At 45.4% G+C, this 15,590-nt stretch overlaps 1 protein-coding gene across 3 annotated transcripts in view; it reads left to right on the forward strand.

Moving 5' to 3' along the window:
• Positions 1-15,590, forward strand: part of MOGAT1 (monoacylglycerol O-acyltransferase 1) — an 89,530-nt gene that overhangs the window by 66,451 nt on the left and 7,489 nt on the right. For all 3 annotated transcript variants that reach the window (XM_075004576.1, XM_075004578.1, XM_075004575.1), the window contains one exon: positions 8,061-8,205. In XM_075004576.1, the coding sequence (XP_074860677.1) occupies positions 8,061-8,205 (145 nt within the window). The remainder of the gene's footprint in view (positions 1-8,060; positions 8,206-15,590) is intronic.

Here is a 15,590-nt window from a genome sequence, read left to right on the forward strand (position 1 = left end):
TTGGGTTTCATTCCACTTACACCCTACAATGGCTCAGTGACTTGTCTGTTTCTCTTTCCAGCCTGTCCTACTGATTATGGCCAGCTCTGTCAGTAGTCTCATCTCTCATACCTGGCTTATGGATCCCTTCTCGTTTGCACGTGTTTTGACATGACAATAATAGATGCAGGGGTAGGATTTCCCCGGCCCCATGCAGAGAGGCATGTGGACTTCAGAATCCCCATACACCTTAGCAGTGTTAGCAGAGCAGGAAGGGGTCAACCCCTCCCTCCCTCCCTCTCCAAAGTCGAAAACAAGCCAGCAGTTGTACCACTGCATCAGCAGAATAGAAGGCATAACAGCCCAGCTCGGTTCTTTGTACCCTAAACATCTCGCTGATAACACTAGAGCCTGACGTTTTGTTATAGCTCCTTGCCACTCGTCTGACAGCACAGTTGCTCTAGTACATTAAACTACCCTTTTACAAAAGCTGAAGGAAAGCTCTGTGTCAGACACTGAGGAAAGGTGGGCTTTGAAGAGGCCTTGACTTGGTGGCAGAGGAGATGAATCACCCGGTGCTTGTTCAGAATGACTGCCACCTCATCTCTGCTTCAAGAACTTTAAAGGGAGAGAGAATGAGCAAATTCACTGAGGCAGCTTGAATAAATTGCAAAGAGTGTTTGATGGGAACAGATGAAAGTGAAGCATTTTAAGAAAATATAGTCACGTGGTACTCTGAATAATAGCAGTGGTGTGAACAGTGTGGCTCAGGTCACATATTAGAGTAAATTATAATCGTTTGAGATTGTAAATGACAGCTCTGATGTTGTACACAACAAATCTACTCATTACATTTCAGGTTTGTTTGGTGCTTTGTATGGTGACAGAGCAAGTAGAAAGTCATCTAGGAAGATATTGCTTCCTGGGAAAATCAGTTTAAATTTTTCACCTTACCAAATGCATGAGTCATCCGCATAATAGCCTGTGATCTCTATCTGATCAGCCAATGCCATTTAGTAGCATTCAGTTAGGAGAAAACAAAACATAGAAGTTTTGCTACCACCAACATAATCCTTCTATTTGTGTTCAACAGCAGCTAAGCCTTTTAAGACCCCTCTTTAGATATTGAGTAGTGGGCTGGGAAGGCAACCTCAATAAACTCTCTATTATTGTTCTTCTCAGTTAAGGACTCTTAGGAACATAAGGGAAAATGCAAAGATGTCACCTTTCAGAATTTACCACGGATAAAAGGTTAGGTACAAGAAGAACTGACCTACACTTGAAAGAACCATGACGGATGCTCCTGAAAGACCCAGTGTCAAATGATAGTGAGATATAAACCTGTAATTTTCTGATTTACAATCCTATAATAGAGTTTACTTACCCTGTATAGAGGTGCATCTCCACTTGCATTCCTCTTTTGAAAGAGGTATGCAAATGAGGGAAATCAAAAATGCAAACGAGGTGCATGTTTGCATATCTGACACCTCATTTGCATATTATTTAATGGCAAGAAGTGTTCTTTCAAAGATGGGGTTTGCTTTCGAAAGAGCGGTGTCTACACTGGTTTTCTGCTTTTGAAAGAAGCTCTTCCGAAATAAGAATATTCAAATGAGGTGTCAGATATGCAAATATACACCTCATTTACATATTTCTGTTTCTTTCAAAAGAGGTATGCAAGTGTAGTCACAACCTAGGTGTTTTACAAATGGAGATGCTGCCCTGGGTAGCCTAGCAATCAGACATGCTGTTCAAATTGTAGTTTGCTTCCAGGTTGATACACGGAAGCAAACAGAAGTAGTTATATGTTCAGCACCTTTGAAAAACAGGGGACTGTAGGTGCCTAAAAATGGATCTAGATGCTCAACTGTAAACTCCCAACTGTGAAGATGTAATCAAAGTACTATAGTGCAGTACTTCATAGCGGTGCCGTGAATGACCGTATACCACTACATAAACACTACGGGCCAGTTAGTGATTACATTTGGGTTATGGAAAATCCACATTCCTGAGAGCCAAAGCTATGAACACCTAACTGCCGAGGTAGATAGTGTTAATTTACCAGGGACTTCTTCTGTTGACTTGGTGGTAGCCTCTCCAGGAGATGGCGTATGCCCACCAATGGGAGAACCTGTTCTGTTGTGTGGGTAGCATCTACACTAAAGTGCTACTGGTCGTAGATTTCATCCTGCATTCCTTGATTTCCCTTATCAAATTTATTACAGTTCATGACTTCTAATTTATATTCCGTGATACCAGTTTTCAATTTCTTCCATTTGTTTAAATGTGTGTGTGTGTGTGTAAAATATAATTACCCTGACTTACAGATTAAACAAGGATAAATTTTTCACCAGCATGGCCTCCTTCCTTAGTTGGGGGATTCAGACCTTTGGGGTATCAGTTAAGGTACTCATAAGAAATTTCCTGATTATCATTTTCATTTTTCTGATTAAATTCTTCCTCCCTGTTGATTTGGCTCATACTTGTTTTCAGCTTTGTTAAATTGGCCCTCTTAAAGCACTAAACACATATATTACTGGCCTGAACTTTACATTAATGAATGTGATCAACACATGATTGCTGTACTTAAGTTTCCATTAATTTTTAGTTCTGTGATTAGTTCTTTATCAGTTAGGGCAAGATCTAATAATTTCCCCTGGTGGTGCAACATTTTTTGAGGTGAGGAAGTTATCTCTGAAGTGTGGAAAGTCCAAGATTGTTGTAGCATTGGCACCCTGAGACTTTCGGAAGACGTCACTCGAATCTGTGGTAAGCACCTCTTGGCTACAGTCTGCACCCCACCTTCATTTCCCCTGCTCCAGGTCAGGGGCCCAACAAAATCTAAGAGCCCTGGGTTCAAAGGAGAGAGATTCCAGTCCTGTACATGTAGTACTGCTCCAGAAAAGAAAGCCTTTTACTTTCTCTCTCCAAACAACTTCTAACACTCCTGGGCTATGTCTACACTAGCCCCAAACTTCGAAATGGCCATGTAAATGGCCATTTCGAAGTTTACTAATGAAGCGCTGAAATGCATATTCAGCACCTCATTAGCATGCAGGTGGCCACAGTGCTTTGAAATTGATGCGGCTCGCCGCCGTGCAACTCGTCCCAACAGGGCTCCTCTTCGAAAGGACCCCGCCTACTTCGAAGTCCCCTTATTCCCATCTGCTCATAGGAATAAGGGGACTTTGAAGTAGCCGGGATCCTTTCGAAAAGGGGACCTGTCTGAATGAGCTGCGTGGCGGTGAGCCACGTCAATTTCAAAGTGCCGCAGCTGCCCGCATGCTAATGAGGCGCTGAATATGTATTTCAGCGCTTCGTTAGTAAACTTCAAAATGGCCATTTACATGGCCATTTCGAAGTTTGGGCTAGTGTAGACACGGCCCTGGTGTGGGACTGATATTGTTCTTTCCATTCCACTCTCTGGAGGATGTTAAACAGAACCTGCTAAAGGAAGACATTTTTAAATCAGCAGGTCCAGAAAATTGCATCCAAGAGTTTTAAAAGAACTAGCTGCTGGGCTTTCTGAATTGTTACTGTTGAGCGACAGTAAATTGTGTAGCTCTGGATAAGTTCCAGAAGACTAGAAGACAGCTAATGTGCCAAATTTTTTAAAAGGGTAAATGGGATAACACGGGTAATTAAAGGTCTATCAGTCTAACATCAATCCCAGGCCCAGAAAAGATAATGGAGCAGTTGATATGAACTTGATTTATTAAAAAAAAAAAAGAAATGGGAGGGTTATATAACTAATGCAAATCAACATGAGTTTAAGGACAACAGATCCTGTCAAACTAACTTAGTACCTTTTTCTGGAGAAGATTGCAAGTTTGGTTCATAAAGATGAGTGGACATATTGTACTTAGACTTCTATAAGGTGTTTGAGTTGATACCATGTTATATTTTAAATAGAATGATATAAAATTAACAAGGCATCTATTAAAATGATTAAAACAGGCTAAACAGGAGGCTTCAAAATATCTTTGTAAATGGGGAACAGTCATCAAGTGGGTGCTTCCAGCGAGGTTCTGCAATGATTGGTTCATGGCACTACACTTTTTAATGTGTTTGATCAATGATCAGGAAGAAAACGTAAAATTCATCACTGATTAACTTTGTGGAGGACACACAAACTGGGGGACTGGTGACCTGTCTTCATTATTTACTAATTCGGAGTGATCAGGTTTGCTTGGTACCCTAGGTGCCAGCAAACTATACACATTTCAGTAGGGCGATACTCATCTAGAAACAAAGGATGTAGGCTGTACTTACTAACTGTAGGATGCTGGCCTGGGAAGCAGTGACTGTAAAAAGATTCGGCGTCCTAGTGAAAAATCAGCTGAACGGGGAGTTCTCAGTGTGGTGATGCAGCCAAAAGATCCTTCAAAGCATAAAGAGGGGAATCTCTCATAGGAGTAGAGAGATTATTTTATCTCTGTTTTTGATACTGGTGCAAGTGCTGTTGTAATACTTATCTGGTTCTGGAGTCCACAATTAATGAAGGATATTAATAAACTGGAGCGGATCAGTAAGGAGCTACAAGAATACTTGTAGGAAATAGGCCATGCCATGTAATGATAGACTAAAAATCTCAAATTCTTCATCTTAACAAAGAGATGGTTTAAGAGCGACTTTATTACTGTCCATAAGTATCTACAGGCAGAGCCATTCCTAGGCACATGGGGCCTGTGACAGATCAGCCTTCCTGCTACTCTCCTCGCCATTCATCCAGTGCTCCCTCTCGCAGCTCGTCCATCTAACTGCTGTGCTGCTCCTCACCATTCGCCCACCTGCCTGCCTCTTCACCCGCTCCCGCCTGACACTAATTTCCCTGTTCACCTCCTGACCCCGTTCATTCTCCCACCTTACTGCCTCCCCTAAATATCAGGAGCAACTGCATCTTGATCACGCAAGGGTTGAAACATGGGACAAAGGGCTAAATAATGGAACAGACGCTATTTTATTGAAAAGCAGAGCTGCCCCAAAGCATGGGGCCTGAGGCAGCCATTCCAATTCGGCCTACCCAAGGGACAGCTCTGCTACGTGGGGAACATATTTCATAACGAGCTGACTTGTTTTCTCCTCTCTTGATGTATACTACTGATAATGAGCCATTTCCACCCTGACTGAATAGACCTTGTCAGGTCTGGCCCTCCCCTGGCCCTCAGTAGCCCCCCCCCCACCTTTAAATACTCCTCTGAGCCCCCCACCCCACATATCTGATGAAGTGGGTCTTTGCCCATGAAAGCTTATTTGCCAAAAAGTCAGTTAGTCTATCAGGTGCCGCAGGACTTCTCGTTGATATTTAATAATGGACTCTCCAGTGTAGCAGAGACAAGTAACGTGAATGGATAAAAGGTAATAGATAATGTGAGCCAATGGCTCGAAGTTGAAACGAGCAAATTCAGACTGGAAATAGGTGTACAGTTTTGACAGTGAGGGTGGGTAACCTTTGGAACAATTTACAAAAGGTCATGGTGGCTTCTCCATCACTGACCTATTTTTAATCAAGATGGGGTGTTTTTCTAAAAGATCTGCTCTAGGATTTATTGTGGGGAAGTTCTATGGCTTGTGTGAGACAGGAGGTTAGACTAGACTAGGTCAGACACAGTGGTCTATTGTGGTTATGGAATCTCTGTCTGTGCACCTAGGGTTCCCTATCTGATCTCTGCTTTGGAAATCAGATCCGAATGAACACTTGGTTGGAATGAATCAAGCCACTGAAATCAATGCCTGGTGTCACTGAATTGGAGAGACTGATTGGCTTTGACTTTATCTGTAAGTGAGAGTGGAAAGCATCCATCATCTGTGAGTGTAAATGGACAGCTGGGTTTTTAATCTATTAGATCTAGAGAGAAAAATTTAAGACGCACCGCTGAGTCCAACTGAAAACTACATATTTGGCTATTGTCCAGAGTTGCAATTTAGTTGACAACCAGTGGGGAACTCAACATAATTTAACCTTGCCTCCTATCAAGCAAGCATGACAGGTATAAAGATGTGCTTTTAAAGCAACATGTTTCAGTCCCAGCAAAATTTCAACAATGTTATATTCTCCTTGGCATTATGAGGTTCGAGGGCTTTTAATTTACATTTACAAGAGGACAATTCACATGAGTTGTGTGTTCACTAGAAATGTATCATTTTGATATGTTAGACAGTGAAGTGGTAAAACCAAAATATCATGCAGAAAGACGTGTATTTTAGTCTATGGCATGATTTTTCCAACTTTCCTCTTTTAACACATTATTTATAAAATTAAGATTAAAAAGTATTGTCCAGAGTTGTAATTTAGCTGACATACCAATGGGGAACTTGACAGAAGTTAACCTTGCCTCCTATCAAGCAAGCCTGGCAGGTATAAAGATGTGCTTTTAAAGGAACATGTTTCAGTCTCAGCAAAATTCCAACAATGTTAAAAATTTGGTGGATTAAAAATCCACCAAAGTTGAAGTATCCTTGATCTTGGCTTAGTTGCACCTTTATAATATGAATGAATGTAGCTAGTTAGTGGCACCTCAGGTTGTATTTTTGAGTAGACCTTGCTGAAACCATAAAACTCCCCTAGTTTTGTGTTTCATTACAAATATGAAACTCCACACTCAGGCTATGTCTATACTAGCAGGTTTTGTTTACCAAACTGACCTTTAGTAGATAAAACCTGGGGAGTGCCCAGATTGCCAAGCACATTCTGTCAACAGTAAGTTGACAGAACACAGCACTTTTCTCAATAGCCAGACCCTGCTGGCCATGAGGAGGAATGCCTCTGTCAACAGAGATCTGTTGACAAAAGGCAGGTGTGGACATTCCAGAGGGCCTTCTGTAGGTGGCTGACCAGGGCTTGCAGCACTATGGAGAAGTAGCTCTTCTGGTTAATGTATTTGGCCGAGCTATGCTCTGGCACATGGATCAGGATGTGGGTCTCATCGAGTGCCCCATGCAGTTTGGTAACCCCAATGCAATGAATCTTATCAGGACTGCATCCATGTCTCCCAGATGGATGACCCTCCGCAGCAGCATAGTGTAGATGGCCGTCATGACCTGCAGGGGTAGGGGACCGAACACACACATCAGGGATTGAGGGAGGGACTACCTGGGTCCTGGGGGAGTCCTGGCCCCCTTCCACCTGCCCCCCCCTCCGCAAGGTCTCTGGGAGCTCCCTGTGAGGCAACTCCCCAGCAACAGGGCTGTGCGAGGGCAGGATGGCATGGTCCCCCGGGGACTGAGCAGTAGCTGTCAGGAGTGGTGAGCTTCCAGAGGCCAACTGTGACCTGCTTCTTCATGGGGATGGTGCACTGCAGCCAGGTGCCCTGTCTCTGGAAGGTGAGGGCGAGCCAGGTACAGAGCTCCAGGAAGGTGCCCTTCTGCATGCAGAAGTTCTGGAGCCACTACTTGTCGTTCCATTGCCCCGTGACCAGCTGGGTCCGCCATTTGGAGCTGATGTGGTACGTCCAGATCTGCCTCTGTATCTGGGGTTGGGGGGATGGGCGTAGGTGTGACGTCTGGCAGCAGCGGTGAGCTCCTCGAAGGCGGTATCAGGCTTGCGCTCCATGAGAAAGAGGAAGACGGCCATCAGGAGGCGCAGCAGGTGCTGGAGCACCTCTGTGTGGGGCCAGCGCAAGCCCAGGGGCTGCTCTGGGGCCACGGCTCCCTGGAAAGCACCGTGTTTCCTAGGAAGAGTCGAAGCCCAGCTCCACCAGCTGCGCTGTCCCTCATGGAAGTAGGCAGGCCTCAGCACGGATAGGGAAGGGGTGTCTGCGGGAGGGGGTCCCTTTAAGGGCTTGTCTCGCTGGGGAGCCCGGAAGGAAATGTTGCCCTGAGACCCTGTCTGCTGTGGTTCCAGGTGGCCATTTTATCGAGAGAGCAGCCGGGCAGTCCAGCCGCTCTCTGTCAACAGAACGTAGTGAAAGAGTGACCTGCTTTGCGGTGTGGATGCCATCTGATGACAGAAATTTTGTCAGAAGATATCTTCCATCGACAGATCACTCTAATCTAGACATTGCCTCAGGTGCCTCAAAAGGTTCATGAACATTGATTCACTTTCATGACAGTTTGGAAAAATGGATGTTTTGTTTTTCCAGGAAGAATTCAAGATGAGGTTAAAATACAATTCCCCATCCAAAGCCCTTTCAGCTTTGTGAAAGTGCAGGTCCGGATCCTAGCTTCTTGGCTGGTTGAATCTGTGCATTGTTTTGGTGCAAATCAAGTGAATGGCAGCTGTTTCAGGTGAGTTTTATTTGATTTCTTGCAGATCATTTAATCAATGAATGAGACTAAAGTTTGCATGAATGTCTACAATTCAAAAACCACCAAGTCATAGACCATCAAAATTTTACAAAATGTTGTACAATAGCAATTTTAGATTCTGGACCAGAAAGCTACTATGAAGCTGAATACAGTAAATCCTTGAGTAATGCAGGGGTTGCATTCCTGCAACCCCCCACGTAGCTCAAATTTTTGTGCAAGTTGAGGGGAAACAGAAACCAGGCTGCCCCCTGGTTCCCAGATCCCCTTGGCTAACAGGAGCTGGGAAACTGACCAGCCCACCAGGGCTGGTCAGTTTCCTGGCCCCAGAGTGGCAGGGAGCCGGGAACCAGGGTGCAGTCTGGTTCCCATCTCCCTGCTGCTTAGGGGACCCAGGAAACTGATGAGCCATGAGCTGGACAGTTTCCCAGGTCCTGCAAGCAGTGAGGAGCTGGGAACCAGGCAGTAGCTCCCAGCGCCCTTCCCCTTGCAAAGCTGTGAAACTGAACAGGGCAGCAGGCTTGTTCAATTTCCGGGCTCTGACCAGGGGAGGGAAGCCAGGACCAGGGGCAGCCTGGCTCCCAACTCCCCTCCACTCCTTGGTTTCCCTGTCAGGGGCAGCAGTCAGGTTAACCCAAGATACACACAACCAAGTGTTTACTGTAGTTCTATCCTGGCTGGAAATGAGATCTTACCTTTAGAAAGTAGTGTCAGCCCCCAAACTGAACTTCCACCCAATCTGGTGGGGGTGGGGTGGTCTGGATCTGTGTCATTGAAGTTAGTAGCAAACTACTTTTTGGTTTCAGTGTGGAGACAAATTTATCCAGCTTCATAAGTATGGATCTAGACTTCAGCAGAGGTCAGAGAAGTACAGCCGTACCCATAATTACAATGTAAACATGCATTGATGTAGCTGGGTGTGACATTTGGCCTGATGACTTCAAGTGGAAGTTATTTTCAGTTAGGGATGAGAAAAAGTAAGGATTTTGGGATTTGACCCCAGAGTAAATGCAATATGTAAATATTCTGGTCTTCTGTGCAATAACACTTTTTACGGATGAACTAGAGGTTTAACTTCTTTAGTCCAGCACCCTCAGGACCTAACTGGTGCTGAACCAGAGAATTTGTCTAATCACAGGAGGTCAGTAGTGTCTAGCATCATTACCAACATTTCCATTGCTTACTGTCTTGTTTAGAAGACATTTAGGTATAAATTAGAGCTAAATAACACAGAACACTGAGGGCCAGGACTACTGGTTGTAAACATGGGACCACAGGAAACTTGGCCACACTCGTGATACATGGTCATCCAGCTAACTAAAATCATGTCAGATGATGGATGTTGCTGGATTGGAAAGCGCAGATTAGAGAGGTTCAACTTGTACAAATTTGACAAAAAATCATTGACATACCTATCCGTTGGAGAAAATGCAGCTGTATCAATAATAGTTTTCTTATTTGCCTAATCTGCCAACCTGTTCATATACCTCAGGCATTGTCTACGCTGGGTTTTAGTCACTGTTGTAGTTACACCAACATGGCTGTATTGGGATAGACATGCTGCAGTGATGGAAATGAGAACCACAGATTTAAAATATTTGTGTGGGTGGGTGAATCAATGTAGATGGGACAGATTGTGGAGCTCTGACTCACGCCAGGGCGTACTTATTGGAATAAGCAGTCCCTCTCTGTGTGTGTGTGTGTGTGTGTGTGTGTGTGTGTGTGTGGTGGCAGAAAGTGGGTTATTTATTTATTTCTCCAGGGATGGATGAGAGAAGAAGAAAAAGAAGAGTTTGGGAGTTGTTAGGCAGACGATACAGAGAAAGGGAGTCAGTAAAAATGCAAATACTTATAATAAGCAGAGTAATGCTTAAAAATGAGCCTTTCACTCTGTATTTGATAGTTAGGTCTGGAAATCATTCTTTCAATAGACCTGTATCTCTGGCATTTATCAACATATCTGATTCTCATTTTCGTAAATGGACAAAACTACTTCTGACAAGAACTACCATAATTTAGCCTTTAGTTAGCATGTGTCATTTATAGTGGAACCTGCAGCAAAGGGGAAATGCTGAATGACACTCTTGGCCCATTCTATTAATTCTCTGTTTAAATATGACTTTAGGCTAGCTTTGGTAGCAGCAATACCTTTACTTTGACAACAGCAAACCCCTCAGAGAAAAACATTCTCCCGCCAATGCTGGCCATGAGTCTCAAAGAGCCAGGAAATTATTGCTGGGAACAAATCAAAGGCCTATTATCCCATCCATTCAACCATCCACTGAAAGAACAAACAAAAACCAATGGCACAGGCTGTTCTGAGCCAACAAGAACTAATGAACTAGCATCAGTTGGTGAGCCTTCTACCTTCTAATTTCAGACCAATCTGTCACCCAAAAAGGGGGACATTCAATAACAGAGTTAAAGGGCAGAAGATAAAGCAATTTAGACTAGATAATTAAGCCTGTTATGAAGGAGGACTGTTATCATAATTAGTGTTGAAGAACATAAGTATGAAGTAAATGGGGCACTTGGTTTCCAATTGTTTTAAAATGCATCGCGCTTCCTGCATGTGTTCAGCAAATGCATGGCCAGTTCTTACTACCTTCTTGAGACAGCTCAGCCTACCATGTAAGTGAAAATAAAAGGAACTGGCATGTGTGGCAGTGAAAGAGAAGTATTAATCTGATACCAGCAGAAGTGCTTAAATTGTGAAGCTTTGCTTCAACCCAGACCAGCAAAGGGTTATGACACCACCTGCCTTGTCTCTTTGGGTGCCCTAAATGCCACACTGATGTGGCTCCCAGCCCAGACACCGGCCAAGCATGCAGGCCACACCCTAGTTTTCAAGGCCCAGTTTCTACTTGCAGCATAACCTCAGCACCCACCCAGTCCTGACCTTGTCTCCAAGCCATGTCTAGCCCTCTTCAGGGAACCGTTCAAGGTTAGCCAATTTGTTGCTCCTTTGAAAAGCCCACATGCACCAATCTGCTAAGGCTTAACTGGGGTTGATACACTCTTCCTGTCAAGCAGTGTGCTGAACTGCCCTGTAGTAAAAGTAAAACAAATTTATTTAACCAAAGAACACAGGTTTAAGTGGTACTAAGAATAAGCAGGGCTGGACTATGAAAGGGGCTTTAGGGCCTGCAGCCCAGAGCTTCAGGCTAAGCAGGGCCCTGGATGGAGACACTATGTGCTGTATTCCTGGCTGGCTCTGCCTGATAGGAGGCAGGGAGGAAGGTGAGTCTGCGTACTGTCACTGCTCCTCCACACCCGGGTTGAAGCTGCACTGCGGTGAGCATAGGGAAGCTCTCTGTCCATCCGCTCTCCTGCAGCTTTTCCCCAGGTGCTCCATTGGCTGAAAATTACCAGACAGGATCTGCACCCAGGGCTGTCGTCAGAGCCAGGCAAAGGGGGCAGTTTCCCTGGGGCTCTGATTTAAAGAGGCCACAACTCCTGCCACTGCAGCAGCCGCCGGAGCCCTGAGGCCCTTAAATCGCCGCCAGCGTGTCACTGCAGTGCACGGTGTGGCTCTTAGGGCTGCCTGCAGAGGGGGGACACTGCACAGCACGCTCCAGGCAGCACTGGGGGCACTGCAGTCTGAGAGACACAGAGGGCTGGCTGCCCTCAGCCAGCTCTTTCTGCCCTCGGCTCTGCCTCTTCAGGAGCGTGGAGCTGGGGCCCCTCCACACTTTGCCCAGGGGCCCAGCCTGGCTGTTGGCTCCCCGGCTGTCCCAGGTAACCACCCCAATTTCCTGCACCCTAACCCTCTACCAGACCATGCCCCACACCCAGAGCCTGCTCCTGCACCCTACCTACCAACAAGACCCCAGACCTGCACTCTCAGCTCCCTCCCCAGCAGCTCCCTCCCTTATACTAAGCCTTCATTTTGACCCCACCCTGGAGATGGGACACGGGGTACAAAATCTATTAGCCCTGGGTCCCCAGAGGAGTTAATCTGGCCGGAGTGTAAGGAATTAAGGCAGAAAGGGTTACAGGAAAACAAAAGAAAAAAACTATGCTTCTGAGACCAAAACCTGATCCAACAACCTAGACTGTCTTGTGCAAAGAAGTGTTTTCAGCCAGCATGGCTCACCAGATCTCAGAGTGCTTGGTTCCTTCAGGTGAAGGATGCCAAAATGGTGTTTTCTCCCTATTTACATCTTCCCTGCCTGGGCAGAAATGGTCCTGGGGGATGTAGCCTACAGTTACAGTCAAGATTGTCAAGTAGTCATCTGCCTGTCTGTGTGGTCTTCTTATGGATTTATTTGTAAATCTGTGTAAACATATATAAATAGATTTGTTTGTCTTTGGTCGCCTCTTGCCTAATTTGTGGAGATACACATCTCATAGATCTGGAAGGGACCTTGGGAGGTCATCAAGTCCCATTCAAGAAATCGGAACTACATCCCTGTGTCTGGAACAGGCATGATTTAGGCATAGCTTGTGTTAAGGCTGTTCCCCACTTGACACTTTGAGTGCAGAAGGAGGGAGTCCACAACAGACCTTAAAAATACCTTGTCTTTGTAGGCTTTTGCTTAAAAGCTTCCCAAGGTCACCAGTTCCCTGACCCTGGAAGGCAGCTGTCACCACCTAAATGAGAAAACCCCTTTTTAGAGCCTACGAAGACACGCTTGGGATGTCTCCCTGTGGGGTATTCCCAGACTCTTAACCCTTCCTTAGGAGAGAAGCTTGAAAATAAAGTGGAAGAAATTGAACTGCCATTTTCAATAGCTGACCTTTTAGTTTTAGGCTTGTACACACAAAAACCGTTCTCTGGGACACAGGGATTAAATTCTTGTTTAAAAAGTGCAATGTATTAATGAAACAAAAGAGATATATGATAAAGCATACTTGGCTGCCAGTGCTAGAGAGCAACTAAAAGGAAGGTAGATTAGAGCACAGAGAATTACTTCGCTGGGATTCAGTTTAAAAGTTACAGTGTACAGCAGGGTACATCATCCAGCCTGAGTCGTTCCACATCAAACCCAGAATAAAAAATAATTTAGGATTGTGTATGGCTAATTTTTTTCTTTTACTTCATATTTGTATTCCCAGATTTTCTTGAGGCTTGGATAGTTAGAGAATTCTTCAAGCCACTCTTAGGCTTAAATCATTTTTGTGTCTCACTTTTTGTGGTACACAAAAGAAAGATCCTTTTAGCAGGTAACTGCTTTAATTTAAAAAATCCTCCTCACTCTTCCCATTGACTCACCAGGCTGCTTGCCAACTTTTTCTTGGTTTAGCCCTTTATTGGCATTTATTTATGACAGCTTGTCTAATACCTTTTAAGAACACTAGCAGTGCATTTCAATAAAGTCCTGTGGGGGTTGATTATAAATCCATCATGCCAGTCTCTTAATGATCAGTGAGTTATAAGTTTTCCAGTGATATATTACATGCCACTTTTTGGGTCTATGTCATGATGACAATGGATTGAGGTGCACTGAGTATGTCAAGCTTGGTAAGAGATGCTGGCACAAAACAAGGAGCCACTAATGGGTTTCTGTATCACGGGTGTGTAAAGACACTGACCTTCTTCTAGGAAGATTACAATAGATGTGACCTGACATAACTGATTTGACAGTGGGTGAATATAAAGATATTTTCCCTGGCCAGAAAGAATTTATAATCTAAGGCTGCTGCTGCTGTTGGTGGTGGTCATCACTCATTGATGAATATAATTATCTTCCATGGGAGGTGAGGCTCCTCGGTTGCTGATGAGGCCTGTCCTTGGATCACAAGTTCTGTTACAGTGAGGACAGGCATTTCCAGGTATGCCAGGAGGCTGACTAGAAGCCAATCTCCTTCCTCCTTCACCTCTTGTCCTCTTTACCTTGCCAGTGGGCAAGTTCAAAATGCAGGGTCTCCTCATGTGTTACTTCACTCCACTTAGGGTGATCCTGTGTGAGTGTCCCCCAAGTGTCAATTCTGACACTGCACTTATTTGCTATCTTTCAGCAAGTCCTTATAACGCTTCCATTGGCCTCCTACACTGCGGTGTCCTTCTTTCACCTGACAGAAAAGCCCCTGTTTTGGGAGGCAAACATCTGGCATCTGGACAGTGTGGCCAGTCCAGCACAGTTGCTAATGGATGATCATTACCTCAGTACTCATGGTGTTTGCCTCTTCCAGAACACTAATGTTGGAGTGTTGGTCTTCCCATTCAATTTTCAAGATCTTGTGGAGGCAGCATTGGGTGTTGCCTCTCCAGGACTCTCAAGTGAGGTCTGCAGTTTGTCCAGGTTTCAGACACATACAGTTATACCCTGAGATACACCCATTTGAGTTATGAGAATTTGACTTTACGAGGAGTTTCATTTAATACCCCTACTTCAGCTTACAAGGCATTTCTTTGCATTTATGAGGACCGATTTGGAGGCTGGCGGCTCTGGTAGGCAAGCACTGAGGGGATGGGGTCGGCCACGTTGGTCTTGATGAAGAGGCCGTGCAGGGGGGTGGCGGCGCCCTGCGAGAGGGGGGCAGCCTGGTGCAGGGAGGTAGGCTTGTCTGAGTCCTGGCAGTAGATCACATCGCTCTGCGAAACATGGATGCTGGACATACAGCCCATCCCAGCCCCACTGCTGCTGCTCACCTCCCGGGTGGTCAGGGGGCCGCTGCTGCCCACCCTACGCAGCTGTGCCTCAGGCGCCGCTCGCTGTCTATGGTGCTCCCTCCCATTTAGCGCCTGGCTTGGCTGCCGCTGCTGCCTAGGCTGCCACCGGCAGGGCCTCTCAGCCGTGCAGCCCCGCATGAGCGAGGCATCACCCTTTGCCAGCTGGGGGCCCCCTGTGCCTGCCTAGCTCCCCGCACGGCCAGCCCCTGGCAGCGCCCACTCCCCGCTTAACCTAATCTGTGCTCAGGCCGGGCTGCCTCCCCGTGCCCTGCTCTGCCCTGCCCACCCGCTTGCACCAGATTGAATGGGATTTGGAGTTGTTTTAGCATAAATAGGTGTAAATTTTGGGGCTCAGGAACACACAAATTTTTTTCCCATTGAAATTAATGGTAATTACATTTTTGACTTATGAGAATTCACCCTAAGAGGGGTTTTTCAGGAACAAATTACCTGTGTAAGGCGGGGGAAGACTGTACAACAGTGTTGGGAACATAATGGCTTGATAAACAAGAAGCTTCATGTCTGTTTGAATGTAGCAATCTTCAAAAACCTTGTGTTGTAAGTGAGCAAAGGCTGCACTGGCACTGCTCAGATGGTGTTGGATTTCTGCATCAATATCTATCTTAGATGAGAGATGATTCCCAAAGTACAAATAATGGAGAAGTATTGAAGAATGTTGACCATTGACTTTAATAAATGGGGCATGTGGTACCTCATTTGGAGCGAGCTGATGGAGCACTTTGGTCTTCTT

The sequence above is a fragment of the Carettochelys insculpta genome, chromosome 10 (assembly GCF_033958435.1).
Source record: "Carettochelys insculpta isolate YL-2023 chromosome 10, ASM3395843v1, whole genome shotgun sequence".
NCBI classification, from domain to species: domain Eukaryota; kingdom Metazoa; phylum Chordata; order Testudines; family Carettochelyidae; genus Carettochelys; species Carettochelys insculpta.